This window comes from Acartia tonsa, chromosome 8 (genome assembly GCF_053477335.1).
Source record: "Acartia tonsa isolate MP-2025a chromosome 8, ASM5347733v1, whole genome shotgun sequence".
Lineage (NCBI taxonomy): Eukaryota > Metazoa > Arthropoda > Copepoda > Calanoida > Acartiidae > Acartia > Acartia tonsa.
The window spans coordinates 11,482,696-11,503,705 of NC_137267.1; the positions used below are offsets into that span (position 1 = coordinate 11,482,696).

The window sequence follows — 21,010 nt, forward strand, 5'->3', positions numbered from 1 at the left end:
CAGTGCCCAACACTATACATATGAAAGTAATTTAGGTCAAGGATCTAAAGGGAAAAGACAATGACCAATAAATTAATGTACATCCTTAATAATGATACATAACATGACCACCTCTGTAGATTACAATTAAGGTTTGAAACGTTTGGACACTCAACTTAATGCACCAACCAACTAATTATTCGCTGGTCTAACTTTGGTTTTCAGCAAAACTTATTTAATATTAGAGAAGCTTTGTTCCTTGTGCCCCTTCTGGAAAGTCTAGGGGTAAAATAACCACTGTGTATACTCCTCATACTATTTCCAGCCCCAAGATTGGATTTGATTCCTACAAATTTATAAAAAAATTTCATATGCCATAAGTCCTAAAATGATACTTTGTATAGGTGAACTGGTGAACTACTCTATGTTTTCAAATATCTATTATTTTGGGATTTTATGACTACCTGGCTGTTAATTATAATTAAGGATATGACAGCATGATTACAGTATGAAAAGAAAAGAAAAATACATAAAAAATATCAATTAAATTGAAGATATAAGTCTCGCACCCGGTCATACTTCCAAACTATTGCAGGGAATGTTAGTTTTATGAAAAGTTAATATGAGAAATCCCATGTGAATCTTTTTGTCGTGAAAATGTGGATCTGTTGTAGTTCACAGTCAAATGTTACTGGTATTGATAGTCCCCAAAATATCTTTGAACTTTAAAGGCTGCTAGCTGCCAAACTATTGAACATAAAAGTTTTGCCCAAATATTATTATAAGCTAGCAGTCTTTAAAGTAGATATACTTTTTAGAGATAATTGATCTTAGCAATATTTTAATATAAACTTTATCTGATCCGAAAATGTAAAGCATTCAGTTATCATTTAAGTATAAAGAAAAATTCAATTGTCCTCAAATTTATTTTATTTGTCTGTTAAAAAGGTAGATACCTCTTCTGCTGAAACTGCTGGCTGCTTCGTTTTTCAACTGACTCAGCATGTCAACCTTAATCAAGCAGCAAAATTATTAATTAAGTGAAGATTTTTGGAAGATATAGATTCTTCTAGGGATTTCCTTTGAAGAAAAAAAAGTAAAAGCATTGGAGGTCTTTTTATACTAGGAGCTTTCTCTTTAGGGGTGGTGGTACCCTCACCCAAAATAGTTGTAAACCTTTCCTTGGACCTGTGAGAATCTACATCGTAAAGAAAAACCATATCGTTTATAAAAATTAATATTAAAAAAATTATTTTTGTTAATGCATGTTTCTTAAGGGGGGAGGGGGGAAGGTTTCAAAATGGAAAAAAAATTGGGGTAATTTTTTTCTAGGGACTATTTTTCTTGTAAGGGTTGTCATATCCTCCCATAAAATAGCAATAAACCTTTCCAGGACCCACGAAAATCTAAATTCTAAAGGAAAAACCATCACGGTCTAGAGGTTAATGAGATCCAGACATCCTATTACTATCAAATAAGGATTGCTTAGTCGATTATTCATTAAGATTCTAAGTAAAAACACATTGAATGTAGTTATTAAAGATAAAAAAAAATTTATCATAACTAATAAGCATCTTTTCGACAACTCACTTTACCCGTCCGACTGTCTGTCAAATGATAGCTTTGTAGCAGTATATCTGTTAGATTGTGGATAATATTTTAGAATTAGTGTGCATTCAATATTTTTAACTCTTTGTTTCGTTACTTTTGGATTGTGTCATCTATGTATGTGATGAAATAATATGGGTAAAATAAAAGACATTCATCATCATATCACTAATTTCTTCGCCTCTACCTAAAGGAGTATCAACCATACTAATTGATCTTTTAAAATTAATGGGTCTTCCCCCCTTATAAACAGAAAATAGCAACCCAACAACATATAAAAAGCCATAAATAACATGTACCAAAGACAATGGAAACTGTAAAACACACCCACAATATATTGGACAGACTGGCCGCAAAGCAGTTAAAAGATTTTCTGAGCATAAAAATTCAATTTCACCTAACGCAATCACAGCAGTTGGCCAACATTTTTCAGAAAGTGGCCATAATTTCAGTCATTTACAATTTATTCCTTTTGAACAAATTAAAAGCAATAATCCTTGGGTAAGATTAGCCAGAGAAAAATTTTATATTAGAAAACTTGAACCTTTGTTAAATCGCAGAATGTAAATTTGTTAGTCAAAATGCAGTTGCAATTTTTTTTAAAAAATCACCAGTTATAGAGCAGCTGTGCTACTATAGACACCCCACAAAACTCAAACCTTCCCCCTTCCCCTCTCAATTCACATTATTTTGACCGCTTCCCCCTTCATTTTTTGTACAACCATCTTATAGTAAAGTCATACATATTTTTTCTTAGTGAATTGTTAGTACCTAGGTATATAATGCTTTTTTTGCTTTTTATCATAATTATTTGTTATCAAAGTTAGGTTTAAATGTTTTACCCTTAAAGAATGTTTTATTATATACTTATTTTGTTGTTTTTTTTTCCAGATGCGATTGATAATGAGTATTTTTTACTTGAAATATATTTCGGAATGATGAAGAAGACTTTTTTCCTTTTAAATTGGGTTGAGAAAGATTTATAACTGAATAGTTTTTTTTAAGTTCAAATCAGATAGTATATATCTAGCTATTTCAGTAATTAATTCTTCTACTTACATTTTTGTTCATAAATAATTTTCTTGAACTCCAAATAAACTCAATAAAGGCCATGATAGTAGCCAAGAAAAGTCCAGCTATCAGTACTACAAACACACCACTAAAAAATAATTGATATTAAAACAAGGATGACAACATCCATAAAAGCGAAGCACTGAAACGATAGGACAATCGGACATTAACACTTGTAAAGTGTCAGAACTGAATAAGCATAATATATATGTAATAGAGTCAAAGCAAAATTGTAAGTTAATTTGTTGAAAAACTGCTTGATTCAGGATAATGTTTATGGACATACTTACATTTTTAGGACTTGATTATAGAGTTGCTTCGCTTATTACATTATGCTTTGTTGTCCCAGGAATCAATATACCAAAAATCAGATCAATCGGATGATTAGATCACAAAAAATTTGTTGTTAAAAAATCAACATGTTTAAAATGGACGTACGGACATTTTGGTGATGATTATAGAGTTGCTACGCTTTCTAAATCGTACCTAACTATTAAAGGAATCACCATGCAAAATTTGAATTCGATAGGACAATTCTAACATGCCTAAATTAACGAAAAAAGCTATCCGTTACGGACGTACGGACGGACCGACCCTAATTATAGAAAAGCTTCGCTTTTAAAAAGTTATTAAAACAATAAGATTACCATAGGGCGTACATAAACGAATATATTTATAGTAAAATATATTGTTAACTTTTGCAATTAATATCTTTCTGATGATTGCAAAAAGTATGTATTATTAAGTTAGAAATAAATAGATTCAAAGTAAAAAAAGTAAAAAAGTATCGAGTTTAGTATTAATGAGGAACAGACAGACAAATACGGTCATTTGTAGAGTAGCATCGCAACTAGAAGGTGTGTATCAGAGTGCTTTTCAAATGAGTGTAAAACAGATACTCACAGAACATTAGCAAGGGTCAATGGTTTAGCTTGAGTTGGCGCATTTCTTGAAGCCTAAAAATAGAATTGAAATTTTTTTTGGAAAAACGTCATATATACGGAGAAGCAAAAAGAAGACATATTTTTAAGTTAACTTAATACAAAAAACTTCTGGATAATGTTATTAAAATATATCAAGCACTTTATCGTTTGGGCTTGTTTGAATCAGTATTTTTAATATGTCTATTAAAATTGTTTATATTACAATTCGTTTATTTTTGCTTACTTAGTGATTCTGTGACATACTGATAAACAATTGTTGTAGAGTATACAACGGTGACAGAACAATAGCGCATCCGCGATCTTTGTTAGGTTGGTGAAAGGTTAGAACACTGCGTCATAACGCAAGATGTTAAAATCGTTCTTCTATAATGTCAGGGGAATGTCTATGCCCAACATAGGTGCATCTCATATCTGTGCACTATTTGTACTTCTAGACAAAGGTTGTACAGTTAAAGGGTTGGATGTTTGTGATTTGGTTCAGAAACTCCAATGATGATACACAAAAATATTCCTATAAAATACAATTGGTGGTTGAAACGTTTGGACAATCAACTAAATGAACCAACCAATCCAAATTTAATAAAAGTCCCCAAAATTGTTAAGCTAACGAAAAAGAAAACGCTATTGAAAACTTAGGGGACTAGTGTAATAAACAGCCCAATGTCCCCTCCCGCCCTGATACCCTCTTCTAGAGGTTAATCAGGTTGGAGTATGCCTATTCAGCGCTATAAAAATAGCTTACTGCACAATTCTTTGCTCCTTTTTCTTTCCACCATCTTGTCTTGAGTTTGTGAAGAACACCAGCCTCTTGTAGCTTTAACAGCGCTCTGCGATTAGAAAATGTAAATATGCAGATAAAGATGCAGCTAAAAAAGGATTGATCTGACAGGATGTCAATAAAAAGTTCAGAGTTCAGGCGATTTCTTCTTAGATTCCAAAAAACAGAAAACAGGTAGAAATGGCAATCAACAGTTAATACAAAAAAATAAGCAGTCAAGAATCAGTAACAATTTTTAGACACGTACCTATAAGGGGATGTAGGTACACAAAAGAACCTTTATCCTGTTATTTAAAGTAGAATGGTTGTTGTCTGAAGTTTAAGATCTCAATAACTACCGAACTGATTGAGTTGTCAATATCACAATAGGTTCAAACAGATTCGGGATGGTTTTAGTCTACTTTTATTTTAGATTTTAGTGTTGATTTTTCTTCCCATTGCATACCCTTTGATTACAAAGCCCCTTAATGCTAATCCACAGGCGCTAGTCTTTCACAATTGGTAAGTATCTCAAGAGAAGCCACGCAACTTAAAAGATTTTAGCTGTGTTTTATTTCAATTTTAACTATTAAGATCTCTTTGGGAGTGTGACATACCCCTTCAAAAAGCTTCTATAATTGTAAGATTGATTGCGTTGATAGCTTTGATATCATCTTTGTTGAACAATTTTAAAAAGTAAAAAGTTTGAAAGATTTTAACTTACCCATTTAATTCATTTGTGTAAGGGGAACCTTTTCTTAGTCCTATTCCGTAACTTTTAGAATCTAGCTCGCCTCCAATCTAGACATAGATGTGATCTAAACAAGTTCACTAATATCCAACATAATCAGTTTTGGAAAAAAGCTAGATATATGCATCTTTTTATAGTATAATAATAGATTACCTTTGCAAGGCCACAGTTTCTTTCTAAAACAATACAAATAATTATTTAAATGAATCAATCAAAATAATATGAAACATTTAATCCACATAAGATTTAGTTTTAATATAGATATAAATTCTAATTGTAATGTTTTTTTTTATAACATTAGAGGCCTAAAGAAGCTTCACTGTAAAGGAGATAAATATCGTTCCAGCGGTAGTTGAAATTTTCAGCTACAAATACACAGAAACACATCTTGTTACTTTTATTTACTAAGTATATTTGCGATTATTTTTATTTAATGAAATCAAGATCCATGACAGATCTGTATAGGAAATAAACGTCTATAAACGAGCTCGAGTCTTCCAATGGTAAAGTGTTTAAAACTCATAGTGCTCCAATAATCCATAATAAACTCTCATTGACCAAAGCGATAAGACCTTTATTCTATTTGTTTATGGAATGAATTAAGTTTTTCACTTCATGTAGATATTTGAATTACATTGAAGTATTTAATCCTTATTTCATAAATAAAAAATATACGTTCATAATAGAGTAAATCTAAGAAAACTCTATTTTAAAAGAATTCGATTGTGGCGACACTTCCTTTGTGTTAAAATATTAAAACAAAAATTTTAATCATATTAACCCTTTGGTGATGGTAATGTGAAAAAAATATAATTGAAAAAATCTTTTAAAATCATTTAAATTAATAAATATTTACTTCTTTCTTTTAGATAGTAATAGTAATGGCGGGTGAGGAAAATTGATTTATTGAGAAATAGATAAATAGACATGTACTTATAGAAAACTAGCCAATAGCGATATAGTTATATTGAGCCAACTCTAGTATACTGATATATAAACCATGTCCACTTTTTCTGATTACTTATTGACGAAATCAACCATAGAAATTTAGTTTGACAATGATTCAACAACTATTATTACGTTTCATTTTATCTTTAAGTTTTTATGTTCGAATGTCGCCGTGTTTCACATTCAAACAAGGAAGATGGGGCAATGGACTTTAAATTATTTCAATCCCCAAAGTTTGTAAAAACGTTTTCTTATTTGTTGAATTAAAATCATTGATTAATTGTACAAACTTTAAACTAGCTCTGTCTATTTTTATTAATTGTTAAGGATAATTATGTTTATCATAAATGGGAGTGTATTATAAATAAATTTATCGTCCATTGGTTATCCCTTAAGTTCCCTGATTTAGGAGATAATAATATTTTTTTGTATTAAATCAATGTTTATAAAACACTCTACCTATGACATATTCAATTGAAGTACTTTCCATGAAAAAAGCATATCCTGTAAAAGAAAAATAATATCAAATATTAAATAAAAGATATAATCCAAAATCTACTATAAATGTTAAAAATATTCCAAATTAATGTGAATAAAACTTATTAATTCTATAACATTTTATGACATCCTAAATTTAAACGAATAATAGACAATTTAAAAATATTTTTTTCAGGTAATTTAAAATCTAAATACCTCCTTTTGAATTGACAACTCTTTGAATACCTTCAGGATTGGACTTTGTAAAAACCTTAACAATTATTTAGTAAACAAGGATGACAACATCAATAAAAGCGAAGCTCTAAAACCAGAAATAAGGTTTAGCGAACATTATCACTTGTATAGTGTCATAACTCAATAAGCAGAATATATACATTTGTTGCAAAATTGCTTAAATACAGGATACTTTTTAAGGACTTACATTTTTAAGTTTTGATTATGATATTGTACCTTGATGTAATAGGAATCAGTGTTCCAAAAATCAGATAAATCGGATAATTTTATCATACAAAAATTTGTTGTCAAAAAAAGTAAAAAATCAGCATGTTTTAAATGAACGTACGGACTATTTGGTAATGATTATAGAGTTGCTACGCTTTTTAAATTGTACCTTGCCTTATAGCAATTATCATGCAAAGTTAGAATCGATAATAGCTATCTGTTTTGGACGGACTTACTCAAATTATGGAAAAGCTTCGGAAGTTTACACAGAACATATCCAAAGCTTTTAAATGAGAACTTACCTTTGGATTTGTTGCCATATTATTCCACATTTGTTGGTAAATAACATCTTCAGAATTCTAAATTAATAATATTTCTCGTATTCATTCGAATCCGGTGGATAGGAACCGGTTCTTATCCATACGAAAAAACTATGTCTAGCATTGTATTATATCAAGCTTTCTACAAATATAAAAATGTACAATCAAAAGATTAAAACCAGTTTTTTTAGCCCATGCCTTCGGCACCTCGGGGCTAAAAAACTGGTTTTAATCTTATAATTGTACATTCTATATCCGCGGAAAGCCGTCTATAATACGATGAAAGAAATAACTATTATCAAATGAGGTGTTTTCACCCAAAGTGTCTGTTGAGCACTGAAAACTTCCCCCTCCTCATTTTACAACAAATTGAAAATAAGTTGAGGTGGGTGGAGGTCCATATGCCTAACACCTACAGGGGACTCTATCACTAGTTTTTTCTTAATTTAAAAAAGATGTCTTTGGCATAAACCTTTTGATGCTCCATACTTACAGGGGAAGAGGTGTTTTCTCATTTTTTAAAAGCGAAGCTTTTCTATAATTAGGGTCGGTCCGTCCGTACGTCCGTAACGGATAGTTTTTTCCGTTAATTTAGGCATGTTAGAATTGTCCTATCGATTTCAAATTTTGCATGGTGATTCCTTTAGTAGTTAGGTACGATTTAGAAAGCGTAGCAACTCTATAATCATTACCAAAATGTCCGTCATCATCAGACGCATCTCTCTTTTTGACTGTGAAGGCCAGAGAATACGGACACCTTGCTCCATGAATTCCTGCTGTCTTTGGCAAGTTTCTCAGCTTCTCCCCATGTTAATTCCAAATTAAAGAGGTCCTTTTCAGTGCTCCGCCTCCAGGTCATTTTTGGTTGTCCCCGATTACGTTTACCAGTGGTGGGGTTCCATTTTAAGCACTTTTTTGGAAACCTATTTTGTTCCATTCTGAGCACATGTCCTAGCCACCTTAGTCTTTTATATTTCACTTCTGCTTCAATACTATTGCACTTGGTCTTAGCATACAGCTCAAGGTTTGATATTTTGTTTGGCCAGAATATTTTGCAAATTCTTCTTAGGCAGCTATTGTGAAATGCATTAAGTTGATTTGTTTCAGTTTTCACAGTTCTCCAGCATTCCGCTCCATAGAGAAGAACTAATTTCACATTACTGTTGTAAAGTCTGATTTTTGTTTTCAGAGCAAGTTTCTTTGAATTCCAAACGTTGTGTAGACTGTTGAAAGCAACCCTAGCCTTATCAATCCTGGTTTTAATATCAGCTTTTGAGCCATTTTCACTGCTGATAACACTCCCCAGATAGGTGAATTTGTTGCTTTGTTTCAATTGTTCACCATTTATTGTTATAGTTTGATCAGGGTTTGTAGGTATATTCATAATTTCAGTCTTCTTGACATTAACAAAGAGCCCGACTTGTCCTGCATATTTGACTAGTCTATCTGTCTTAGCTTGTAGATGTTTAATTGTTTCTGAAATCAGTGCCAGGTCATCAGCAAAGTCCAGATCTTCTAGGTGTCCTAGTATGCCCAGCTGGAGACCACGTTTTTTGTCCTCTGTGGTTTTCTTCATCACCCAGTCAATGACCAATATAAATAGAATAGGTGATAAAATGCATCCCTGTCTAACTCCAGTGCTTATTTTAAAGAAATCAGATGTCTTATTGTTTCCAACTGAAACACAGGCTTGGAAGTTGTCATAAAATTTAGTTATCATAATTATCATCTTTTCTGGTATACCATAACTTCTTAGTATTTTCCAGAGTGTTTGTCTGTGTATGGAGTCAAAGGCCTTAGAGAAATCAACAAAATTTACGTGAAGTGGCTTGTTAAATTCAACACATTGTTCAATAACTGTCCTAAGGGTGAAAATTTGGTCAACACAGTCCCTTCCAGCACGGAATCCAGCTTGTTCTTCTCTCAGTTTATTGTCAATTTTCTCATCAATTCTGTTTAAAATAACTTTACATAGGACCTTGCTTGGGATAGAAAGCAGCATAATTCCTCTCCAATTATCACAATTGTTCAAATCTCCCTTCTTAGGTAGTTTTATGATTATACCTTTAGACCAGTCCGTTGGTATCTTTTCTTGCCTCCAAATTTTATCAAAAAGATCAGTTAGAGTCCTAGCAGAAAGATCTATGTCTGCCTTAAGCATTTCGGCAGTTATCAAGTCAGGTCCTGGTGCTTTGTCATTCTTTAGGCTATGTATAGCAGCTTTAACTTCTTGAATAGTTGGTGGTCTTATATCTATGTCTATTTCATGTCCTGGTTCTGGTTCAGCAGTAATTTCTGGTTCAGGTCTGTTCAACACTTCTTCAAAATGTGATTTCCACCTTTCAGCAATTTCTTTTTCTGTAGTGAGTAATTTACCATCTTTAGCCTTGATAGTTTCACCACTCTTTTTGCTATATTTGCCACTTAATTGCTTGGTTATGTTGTATACTGTTTTCATGTTACCAAAGTCAGCTGCTCTCTGGGCCTTTTCAGCCAGATTGTCAATGTAATCTTTCTTGTCTTTCCTTGTGCACTTTTTGACTTCTTTGTCTTTAGCAGTATATTCAGCTTTTAAATTGCTCATGTCAGCCAAATGTTGAGCATTATGGATTTTGTTTTTGAGCTTCTTTCTCTCTTCTATTTTGATCCATGTTTCTTCAGAGATCCTGTCCTTTTTCTCTGGTTTCTTGTGTCCTAGGATTTCCTTAGCAGTAGATTGAAAGTTTTCTTTAATTGAAGTCCATGTGATCTCAGTCTCGTCATTTAGGTCCTCTAAGACTTGAAATCTATTTCTGAGTTTTAAGACAAATTCATTCTTTATCACAGGGTCCTTTAATCTTGAAGAATCATATTGTCTACCAATCTCACTCTTTTTATCATGACCAGTACGCTTCAGCTTTAATTTAATCTTACTGACAACTAGCTCATGGTCACTAAATATGTCGGCTCCTCTATAGCTCCTACAGTCTTGCATTGAATTGACCCATTTTCTATTGATCATAATGTGGTCAATCATGTTTCTTGTTTGTCCATCAGGTGTTGTCCAGGTATATTTGTGAATGTTTTTGTGTTGGAATAATGTACCTCCTACAACCATATCATTATTTAAACAGAATTCAAGTAAAAGTTCTCCATTTTCATTTCTTGTACCTATGCCAAAGTGTCCCATTGCATTCTCCACTCCAGTCCTGTCAGTTCCTACTTTAGCATTCATATCTCCAAGAACTAGGCACATGTCATGTTTGGGTACTGAGTTTCTAATTGATTGCAGTTGATCATAAAACTCTTGTTTTACTTCTCCATCTTTGTCATTTGTTGGGGCATAGCATTGGATAATGGTCAACTTGCAGTGCCTTGATTGGAATCTAGCCTTAATTATTCTGTCTGATATAGGTTTCCAGTCTATTAGTGAATTGACATGTCGTTTTTGAATAATTATAGCAACACCATACATATGTTGGCTTTCATGACCAGAATAAAGTATTAGGTGGCCATCTTTGGTTGTAGTTTGTCCTTGTCCTGTCCATCTACATTCTGCAATCCCAAGTATTCCAATATTGTAACTTGTCATTTCTTTAACTACTTGGGCTGTTTTAGTTGACTCATACATTGTTCTAACATTCCAGGTTCCTATCTTACAGCTTTGCTTAGAACTTATTGGTCCTGTCATCAAGTTGATAGCTTCCTTTCGGATTTCACCATCATCTTTCATATTCTCAGTAAACTGAGCATCAGTTCCAACGGTTCTTGTTTCATGCACACCTCTGGCTGTGTGAAAGCCATTAGTGTTTGAGGTTCTGTGGGTGTTTTCTTGAACTTTTTGGTTTTATAGGTAGGATAGTTAGTCCTACGCAAACCTTCCATATCCCTGGAAGGATGGGTGACTGGTAAGGGGAGGGACGTCAATATCCCCCAGTACTTCAAGAAGTACCTCCTGCCCTGCCAAAATGTCCGTACGTCCATTTTAAACATGTTGATTTTTTTACTTTTTCCAACAACAAATCTTTATGTGATCAAATCATCGGATTGATCTGATTTTTGGTATATTGATTCCTGGGACAACAAAGTATAATGTAATAAGCGAAGCAACTCTATAATCAAGTCCTATAAATGTAAGTATGTCCATAAAAATTATCCTGTATCAAACAGTTTTACAACAAATTTACTTACAATTTTGCTTTGACTCTTATAAATTTATATTATGATAATTATTAAGTTCTAACACTATACAAATAAACCCTTTTCACAGAGAACAAAAATCAACTGGGTGAAAAGTTAATATATTAGAGTTCAAGTAAATATTGTATTGCCTACCTGGAAAAATTTACATGTGGAACCACCATTTAAACATCCATATTCAATATCAGTCTGTTTTGCAAGGTCCTTGTAAAAGATATTAAAATATATTTGGGTTACCATATATGTTGCAGGTGAATTTGTTGCAAAACTGCTTAAATGGAGGATATGGTTTAAGGAGATACTTCCATTTTTAGGACTGGATTATAAAGATGCTTCGCTTATAACATTGTACCTTGTTGTAATATTAATCAGTATTTTAAAATTCAAATAGGTAATTATATCACATAAAAATTGTTGTCAAAAAAGTTAAATAATCAACATGTATTAAATAAATTTACGGACGATTATCGAGTTGCCACGCTTTCTAATTGTACTGAACTGTTATAGGAATCGTCATACAAAGATTGAATCTGATAGGATAATCCTAAATTAACGAAAAGAGCTAACCATTACGGATGGACCCCACTATACCCTTATTATAGAAAAGATTCGCTTTTAACAATTATGTTTTGTTTGTGTTCAACTTTCAGTTTAAGTACAATTTTAGGTTTTTAAAGTTTTTCTTTTACCTTTGCTGAATCAATAGGAGACTGGAGGCTTTCAGCAGTCAGTGAGGCTGCCAGGTTTGCTGTGTATGTTGAAACCATGATCAGGGTAAATAAATACCATATCCCAGCTACAAACCGAGTAGACAGAGCCCTTTATACAAATGTATCAAATTAATTTACAAGTGGATGTGCACCAATGCTCCTTTGATGTAACTGGACAAAGTGGCTCAAAAATCAGCCACGTGAGGTCATAAAAATGAGGAATTATTCATCTCTTTTTTAGGGGTTTCTTTCCCATTTCTCCTCTCATCTCCCTTATTTCTATGACGTCACATGGCTGATTTATGAGACACTTTGTCCAGTTCCTCATTTGATTATGGTGATGGAAAGTAAATAATAGAATGCTCCCTTTCCACAAAAGAATTAAATCCTGCTAAAGAAGTATGTAAAGCTTCCCAAAAATTGTAGACCTATGAAACTGGATAAACACAGGTATGTGCTAATACCATTTACCAACCACAAATCAGATACATAAAGCCCAGACATAAAAGTCACAAAACCTAGCACAAAAATACCCTTTTTTCCAAGGTAATGAAGTCCTAAATAATAAAATAAGAATTTCTTTTTATATTTTGTAAGGTCGTTCTAACTGTACTGCATGGTAATGAGTTGTGCCATAATTGCATCTCATACATTTCACGAGGAAAGAACAACCTCAAAATCTACTTTATAAACATCCAAATCTTACTTTGGTGCACTCTCACATCCCATCCACATGATAGCAGCTATAGTCCACCAAAATGATTGTTTTATGTTCATTTCCTATATTAGAAAGTCATGTTTTAAAGATTATTAAGTACAGGTACAAGTAATTTTAATTATCCTGCAATTAATGCTAATTTGAATATAAGTACAACTTCTCTAAATATCTGTTCATCAGCTTACGATAACTTTACTTATACATATTTGCAAAACATAGTTACTTAAGTGTAAAATACCTAGTTACAGAGTGGAAGAGCGAAGCTTTATGTAATATACTTTGAATGTCAACAACATTTAAGAGTGTTTTTTTTCTGACCTGTGGGATGATATCTAGTTCTTTTGCCTTCAAACAAGGATCCAAAAACTTCCATTCATATGGAGAAAATCTATGTAAAACAAGGACAACTTTGTCAGTCACGAGCGCAGCATACTACAGATATATGTCTTCTAATAATAAATATTTTAATTTATCGATCTCATACTATTTTCTTTCATTATTCGTGGAATATTGTCTGTAATACAATGCTATACATTATTTTAGTATGGCTAAAAACAGGTTTTAATCCAGCGGATACTAATCGGTGTGGAAGCTATACTGGAAAAGCTGTTGTGTACCTGGCAACAAGATAAAGCATGATTGAAACAACTATATTGGCTGCTAGCACATATATCCACACTTGTCCACTGAAACATAAATAGTTTTCAATAAGAAATATAAAGATATATTTTTATATTATTAGATTATAGGTGTAATTTTGAGTTTTGACATGAAATTTTTTTTATAAATACATCAAAAGTTTATTGAACTGTATTTTAGTAGGCAACAAGCAAGGGAATCAATTAATGTTTAAAATATAATTTGTAAAAAGAGAAAATTTACAAAAAAAATCCTTTAAAATTTCTTAGGCTCGCCTTACAGATAGGGTTTAAGTGGGTCTGAATCCTCTAGGGAATAAGAAAAGAGGAAGGCAAACATTTCCAATTTAAATTTAAGTGGGGGTTTTGACATCCAACTACACCAGTCCACCGCACGCCTCAGTTCTTAAGTCTTACAGTTCTTTATATATATATTAGCGGCTTCGCCCCTAGCCTCTAGGGGCTTTGCCCCAAGAGGTGATTAAAATATTTTGGCGAAATTCGTAAAAGGACCAAGGAAATCTTCAGCAAAAAAATGGGGGGGTTTTTTTGTTTTTGGGGGGTTGGGGGTGTCCCACCCCCCAAGAAAATAGCCTAAAACCACCACAGGACCAGTAGGTATATTCCCTGAAGAGTAGAATCCGATCGGTTCAGTGGTTACCGAGATCTTAAGAGACGGACAGACATCGTTCTACTTAGTATTATAAATATACTAGCGGCTTTGCCCCAAGAGGTGATCAAAAAAAAAATTTTGGTGAAATTCATAAAAGGACCAAGTAAATCTTCAGAAAAAAATGACTGGGGGGGATTTTTTGTTTTTTTGGGGGTTGGGGGTGTCCACCCCCCAAGAAAATAACCTAAAACCACCACAGGACCAGTAAGTATATTCCCTGAAGAGTAGAATCCGATCGGTTCAGTGGCTATCGAGATCTTAAGGGACGGACAGACATTATTCTACTTTGTATTATAACATTATAACATTTTAAAATTCTAGTTTAATAACGTTTCTATGTTTTTACAGCCAAAATAATTTAACTTTTATAATAACTTGTTAAGAGTTATTTGAATTGAATTGTATATGGATTATATACAATTATCCTTATATTTCAATTTTAATATTTCAGCTGAGATATTGAGATTAAAAAAAAACTATATTATGTATTCTCTACCTCGCAGTTGCTTTGCTAAAGATAAATTTTAGTTTTAACAAGGATGACAACATCCATAAAAGCGAAGCACTGAAACGGTAGGACAAACGGACATTAACACTTATATAGTGTCAGAACTGAATAATCAGAATATAAATGTATAAGAGTCGAAGCAAAATTGTAAGTAAATTTGTTTTAAAACAGAATAATGTTTATGGACATACTTACATTTTTAGGACTTGATTATAGAGTTGCGTCGCTTATAACGTTATACTGTGTTGTTCCAGGAATCAATATACCAAAAATCAGATCAATCGGATGATTAGATAACATAAAAATTTGTTGTTAAAAAAGTAGAAAAATCAACATATTTAACATGGACGTACGGACATTTTGGTAATGATTATAGAGTTGCTACTAATCGTACCTAACTACTAAAGGAATCACCATGCAAAATTTGAAATCGATAGGACAATTCTAACATGCCTAAATTAACGACCCTAATAATAGAAAAGCTTCGCTTTTAAAAAGGGGAAGAAGTCTTTTTTTATTCTAACACTTTCTTGTTTGTAACTATATCAGGACTTATATGAAGCTTTCATGAAAAGGCGAAGGTAATAATTATCTTATCTGTTGAATAAATCTTAAAGAATGAAAAAAATAAATTCAAAAGGCAAATAGATATTCAAAAATGATTAATTGACGAATATTTTCTCAAAATTATGTTTTTCCTCCCCCTAAAAAACTCCAAAGAGACTAGCTTTAAATTTTCTATAGAAAATGTCATATTTTGGTTTTGATCATTTTCCATTTATCAAATGTCAAATTAAACGGATTCAGGAAAAAATCTGAAAATAATATTTCATTTAATATGTATTTTCCGCCTCTACATTGAAGTGTCTTCATACTTTTACTTGAAATTAAAATAAACAGACAAGGCCTCTAAAATTGAAGGAAGAACCCATACTAATTATTTCCAGATGATGGGGACCTTTTTTGTTAATTATAAAATTGCTTCCTGCTCTTTTGTATTAATATTTCTGAGGCTATTGGTTGATATTCAAAGCCCCAATTTAAAGTAGGCACAGGTTCCGTAGCCCTGTGGTAAAAAAAATTAGTTCTAGCTTTAAAAGTAATTTTTAAATAATGTAATATATATTACTAGCGGCTACGCCCCTAGAGGCCTCTAGTGGCACTTAAAATGTTTTTTTTTATATATATTTAAAATATGTGGGTTTTTTTACTTTTGACGTTTATTTTCGTTGAACTCTCTTTCTAAAATCGAAAATTAAGAAAAAAATTAATTTCTCTAGGGAGGGTGGTGGTACCCTCCCCCAAAATAGTTATAAACCTTCCCGGGACATATGAGAATCTACCCTGTTAAGGAGAACCCGATCGGTTCAGCGGTTAGCGAGATCCTTCGGTACAGACAAACACACAAACATCCTGTTACTTTATTATAAGGATACAAAATAAATCTTATGAAAATAGACCAAAAAAATCATGGTACATTTGAAGATTTACTTAAAAATTTAAACATAATCATTGTTTCATTTTTGAGATCTTACTAGACAAACATAATTTTATTGTTTTCTAATGAAATATATGTGGATGGATCTATAATTATTAAAATAGTTGTATAATATATTGAAATATACTTTTATTTAAATATAATATAATTTGGGTCCGTCCGTGCGGAACGGATGGCTTTATTATTTTAGACATGTTAGAATTGTCCTATCGATTTAAAATTTTGCATGAAGATTTCTATAAAAGTTAGGTACGATTTAGGAATTTCGCAACTCTATAATCGTTACCAGAAAGCACGTTATTAAAAACATGTTGCTTTTTAACCTTTAAAACAATTATTTTTATGTGATATATTATCCTATTTTATCTGATTTTTGAGATATTGATTTCTATTACAACTAGGTACAATATTATAAGCGAAGCATTTCTATAATCAAGACCTAAAAATGTAAGTATGGCCTTGAACGGTATCCTGTATTTAATCAGTTTTGCAACTTAATTACAATTTTGTTTAGACTTATACATTTATATTCTGCTTTTTCAGTTTTTGTTAATGTTCGTTTGTCCTAAAGTTTTAGAGCTTCGCTTTTATGGATGTTGCCATCCTTGTTTTATAATTACCTACTCAGAAAAACAGTATTTGAGAAGGTTAAAATTCTGGATTTTTCTTAATTTTTCAACTATTTTAACAGGATCATCCAAAATTTTATTTTATTATAACAAGAATGGCAATATCCATAAAAAAGAAGCGATTTACAGAATTTTCAGTATGGCTTCAAAAACGCAGTAATAGATCCGGTTCTCAGACATTCTTAAAAATCATACATAGCATCGTAATACAGACAATTTTCCACAAATACCTAATTCAAAATCTTAATATTGATACCATTTTCGTTAGTCCAGAAATTCGGTGCTAACAAAACTGGTTTTAGTAAAATAAGTTTATATTTTATTATTTGCGGAAAGCTGTCTATAATACCATGCTATAAATAACTCTAAAAAAAATTGAGTATGCAATTATAAAAAAAAATAACTTTTCCCTCCTTTGAATCCTTAATTTCTTAATAACAAATTGAAAGTCATTAAGTTATGATTAAATCAAACGAATAAATCTTGAAAAGAATACTCTACTTCAAGTAACTGCCAAGGAAGTTGCGAAATGAAAGACATTTTGATAATAGCAAGTCATATTGGATTTAATCTTTTTAAAGTGGAACTCTTCACTGAAACCGCTTACAATAATACAATAAAATCTACTGTATGACAGTGCATAAAACATCCTTTTCAAATATCATTCATTAGATAAATTTAATTAGTTTTTAGAAATCATTTAATTGCATTACATGTCATGACACCTAAAGTGTTGCAACTTGATAAACTAATAAGGTAAATATAGATATTATCTAGTATTACCTCTCCTTCAAGTGATCCCTTAGTTAATACAAGGGCATCATCTGCTGATGTAACCCTTTGATTGTAGAACCTATGTATGGAAGTCCTAACTTTGCAGGGTAATTAGTTGCCAAATTAGCCTGTTTACAGCCAAGGTATCAACCCCACAGCTCTTACTGTCCGCGTCACATACCAGAAATAGTAGCAGAATGTATAATCTTAACCTCTCTAGTATGATGCACTGTGGTCAAAACTCGAACCCGACACTCCGACAACAAGCAGCCACGCTATTATTAACGCTAATGCCGCGTTTTAGTTGTAAATGCTAAATGCTAAAATATTTATTACATGAGATCAAATTGACAATATGTTTACAAATAAAATATTTTTATTAATTATTACTATTGTTGTATATTGTAAATCATGATGATTTTGGTCGAGTTCATAAAAGGTAAGATCCATGTGATCCAGATTCCAAGAAGGCATGTAAGCTATCCACTGTTACAAGGAAAGCTTGCCTGTAAAGTTGGTTCCGGAATAGAGTAATTAATATTAATAGTAAAATGGTGATGTTGTTGTCAGGAGTGGTGGCTCGGTGGTGGCCCAAGCAGGACAAGGTGGGTTGGTTCAGGTATAGAAGTATTAAATTATAGTAGTCACGTATGATGTAAATATTAATATTTGTTCACTGTTGTATAAGTAAGTTAGTTTGAAGCTCTTTATAGTGCCTATAAAAAAATGACGTCATATAATACAAATGACCAATGATAAGCCAATGCTACACAGACTAAATTACCAATAGCAGGCCAGTATACATTGACCAGTGATAGGCCAGCATAACGTCTTTTTTTAAAGGCACTAGAAAAAAAAGCTTCAGTGAGTTTATTCACCTGAATGGATCAAGGAAAGCAAACAGTTGGGGAGGAGCCTTCTTAGGGGCTTGGTACAACAGAGATATTCCTAAATATCATAGATATCAGTTTTAGGCTTCCCTAAAAAGAATAAATAGTAATGTATAACAAACACACTATTTGAAACAAAAATTGATATTATATGTAGAAACTAGAAAATAACGAAACTTTTATAAAAAAAAAATATTTGTATGCCCTTTATAGCATGATCGATACACCGACAGACCATGGGAGTTGCATGAAAAAAGGTCAGCAGTATATCAGAATTTATGGACCAGCAGACAAAGTGAATTATAGAGTAGCTTTGTCTTAAAAATAATACTTCTCTGAAGAAAAAAATCAGTGGTTAGATAAATCTCATTATATAGAAAGTCGTCCTACCTCTCTTCTACACAAAATAAATTAGAATTCTAACCTAATTTCATGAAAGGCAGTGTGAAGTCAATATCATCATTTCTTTCAGAAGTTATAGTCATATCTCCTATGGCTAAATCGGCTACGGGTGGCTAAAAAGTTTTATATTTTTAAAATTGTAGGTTTTCTATAATTAGGGTCGGACCGTCCGTCTGTTACAGTTAGCTTTTTTAGTGGAACGGTTTGCTCTTTTCGGTATTTTAGTTAGAATGTCCTATCGATTTCAAACTTTGCATGGTGATTCCTGTAATAGTTAGGTACGATTTAGCGTAACATACCATTTCTATAATTAAGGTCTAAAAATGTAAGTATGTCCTTAAACATTAACCTGTGTTTCAGCAATTTTTCAACAAATTTACTTGCAATTTTGTTTTGACTTTAATGTATTTATATTCTGATTATTTAGTTCTGACACTATACAAGTGTCAATGTTCGTTTGTCCTACCTTTTCATAGCTTCGCTTTTATGGATGTCATCCTTGTTTAAGACATGACCGAATATGTAATTGTAAGGTATGAATCTATGCATAATAACATTATTTTCTGAATGTAGAGAAAAAAACGATCAGAAAGTCTGAAAGAATATTAGGAATTGAGCATTTATATGTAAGATATACATAATATTTGTATTGAGATTTTTTTTGTGTTCAAGTTGAAACATTAATTTTCTACTTACATTAGACAAAAGTTCTCCAAGCAAACCATTCCATTCCCCTAAATTTAAGTTCTGTGTGTAATAAGTGTCTGATTTTTTAAAAATGATAGGTAAAATTTTTCTTAATAATAAGTTAAAGAATGGTCGTTGCCTAAGTTGAAAAATTTGTTTTAAAATTTATATCAAAATGTTCAAATGATATTATGACAGGGGAAAAATTCTCGTGAATTAAGGTTGCCAATATGGAAATCATTTATTAGTCAGTTCATTCATCCAGTAGGAGATGAGGAGAGATGGATGTGAGGATCGTGTTTTTGGCCACCTACAAGTTTAACTTTATTAGAGTACATGATAATCTTGTGTAATATCCAAGAAATTATAACCCTTGTTGTTTGAAACAAAAGAACTTTCCTGTATTATGATTCTTGGCTCCATGTGCACCGTCAGCCACCCATTTTAATGTGTAATTAAAGTCTAAACAGGTTATAGAAAATATTCGCTATTTTTACACTATTAATATTAGTATATATATGTCCGTCTGTCTTTCGTTAATGCTTTAAATGACATAAATGTTTATCAAAGTTTCGTGATTTTTTTGTTATACTGATGTGCAGATACTCACGTAGTTGTTTAGCAATTTCTTCGATCAAATCCACAGCATAGCCTAAAATTAAACCAACCAATTCTTTTTTTGTATTTATTACCTTTTTGTGGGGAGGGGGGGGGGGGGGAGAAAAGTGTTCCTTTATATAATGTCCTGAAATCTGCGCCGACTTATCGTAAATCTATTACAAAATTTTAGACTATTTGTTAGAGAGTAGCGTTGGTATAACAGATCTATAGTATATAGATGTATATACAGACAACTACCTCCCTTTCTTTTTCAATGACATTTACGTCTGCGTCTAAATTATTTTCTGCTACTTGGTTTTATTAATTTAAGCGACACAATTGGTTGATTTTCAATGACCCAATAGGAAGGTTGCACAATGCACAAGGTTGATGCGATGGGGAGGCACAGTTATTTAACCCTTTCTCCCTCTAGTGTTTTACTCTAATGTTGGTATTGAAGTTTGAATTTGGTTGGTTTTCCTTCGAAAGCTAGGTTCCCCAATAGGCTATCTGATGATTCTTTATACATACTGTAAGGAGCTGACTAAAATATAACTAATACTAGCGGATAAGTCTCTAGAGGCCTCTAGGGGCACGTAAAATATTTTTTATTCAATCTATGTTAAGATCAACTGTTTACCAAAAAATATTTAGTTATGTTTTTTTGCGATTTTCTTGGGGATGGTGGTTAGAAGCAACCCTGTAAAGAAGAACCATATTGGTCGAGCAGAGAGCGTGATCCTTTGGTACAGACAGAGATCCTGTTACTTTTAAGTAATGATAATTA

The 21,010-nt window shown here is 32.2% G+C and overlaps 2 protein-coding genes across 2 annotated transcripts; both read right to left on the reverse strand.

Annotated features, from left to right (window-relative positions):
- Positions 1–200: 200 nt before the first annotated feature.
- LOC145325701 (glutamate receptor 4-like) lies at positions 201–12,312 on the reverse strand. The gene is made up of 12 exons (XM_080168655.1): positions 12,186–12,312; positions 11,632–11,700; positions 7,300–7,356; positions 6,752–6,806; positions 6,518–6,562; positions 5,264–5,286; positions 5,084–5,160; positions 4,345–4,429; positions 3,562–3,614; positions 2,647–2,746; positions 936–990; positions 201–325 (listed from the first exon to the last, which is right to left on the reverse strand). The coding sequence occupies exons 1-12, from the start codon at positions 12,261–12,263 to the stop codon at positions 201–203; spliced, it is 822 nt and encodes a 273-aa protein (XP_080024781.1). The 5' UTR covers positions 12,264–12,312.
- A 596-nt stretch (positions 12,313–12,908) lies between these two features.
- LOC145325702 (glutamate receptor ionotropic, kainate 1-like) lies at positions 12,909–19,671 on the reverse strand. The gene is made up of 6 exons (XM_080168656.1): positions 19,633–19,671; positions 18,959–19,049; positions 18,523–18,592; positions 13,542–13,610; positions 13,243–13,312; positions 12,909–12,986 (listed from the first exon to the last, which is right to left on the reverse strand). Exons 2-6 carry the CDS (start codon positions 19,017–19,019, stop codon positions 12,909–12,911), a joined length of 348 nt encoding a protein of 115 aa, XP_080024782.1. The 5' UTR covers positions 19,020–19,049; positions 19,633–19,671.
- Positions 19,672–21,010: the final 1,339 nt, after the last annotated feature.

What these genes read in the sequence shown, in the direction of transcription:
- LOC145325701 (XM_080168655.1), bottom strand. Translation starts at nt 12,263, where the DNA reads ATGGTTTCAACATACACAGCAAACCTGGCAGCCTCACTGACTGCTGAA. An exon ending in AAGGAGCAAAGAATTGTGCA is followed by an intron (nt 3,615 to 4,344) that starts GTAAGCTATTTT and finishes TTCTATTTTTAG; the next exon opens with GCTTCAAGAAATGCGCCAAC. An exon ending in CAGCAGTTTCAGCAGAAGAG is followed by an intron (nt 326 to 935) that starts GTATCTACCTTT and finishes ATAAATTTGTAG; the next exon opens with GAATCAAATCCAATCTTGGG.
- LOC145325702 (XM_080168656.1), bottom strand. Translation starts at nt 19,019, where the DNA reads ATGACTATAACTTCTGAAAGAAATGATGATATTGACTTCACACTGCCT. An exon ending in GCTTTCCTTGATCCATTCAG is followed by an intron (nt 13,611 to 18,522) that starts GTGAATAAACTC and finishes TTTATGTTTCAG; the next exon opens with TGGACAAGTGTGGATATATG. An exon ending in ATGCTTTATCTTGTTGCCAG is followed by an intron (nt 13,313 to 13,541) that starts GTACACAACAGC and finishes TGTTTTACATAG; the next exon opens with ATTTTCTCCATATGAATGGA.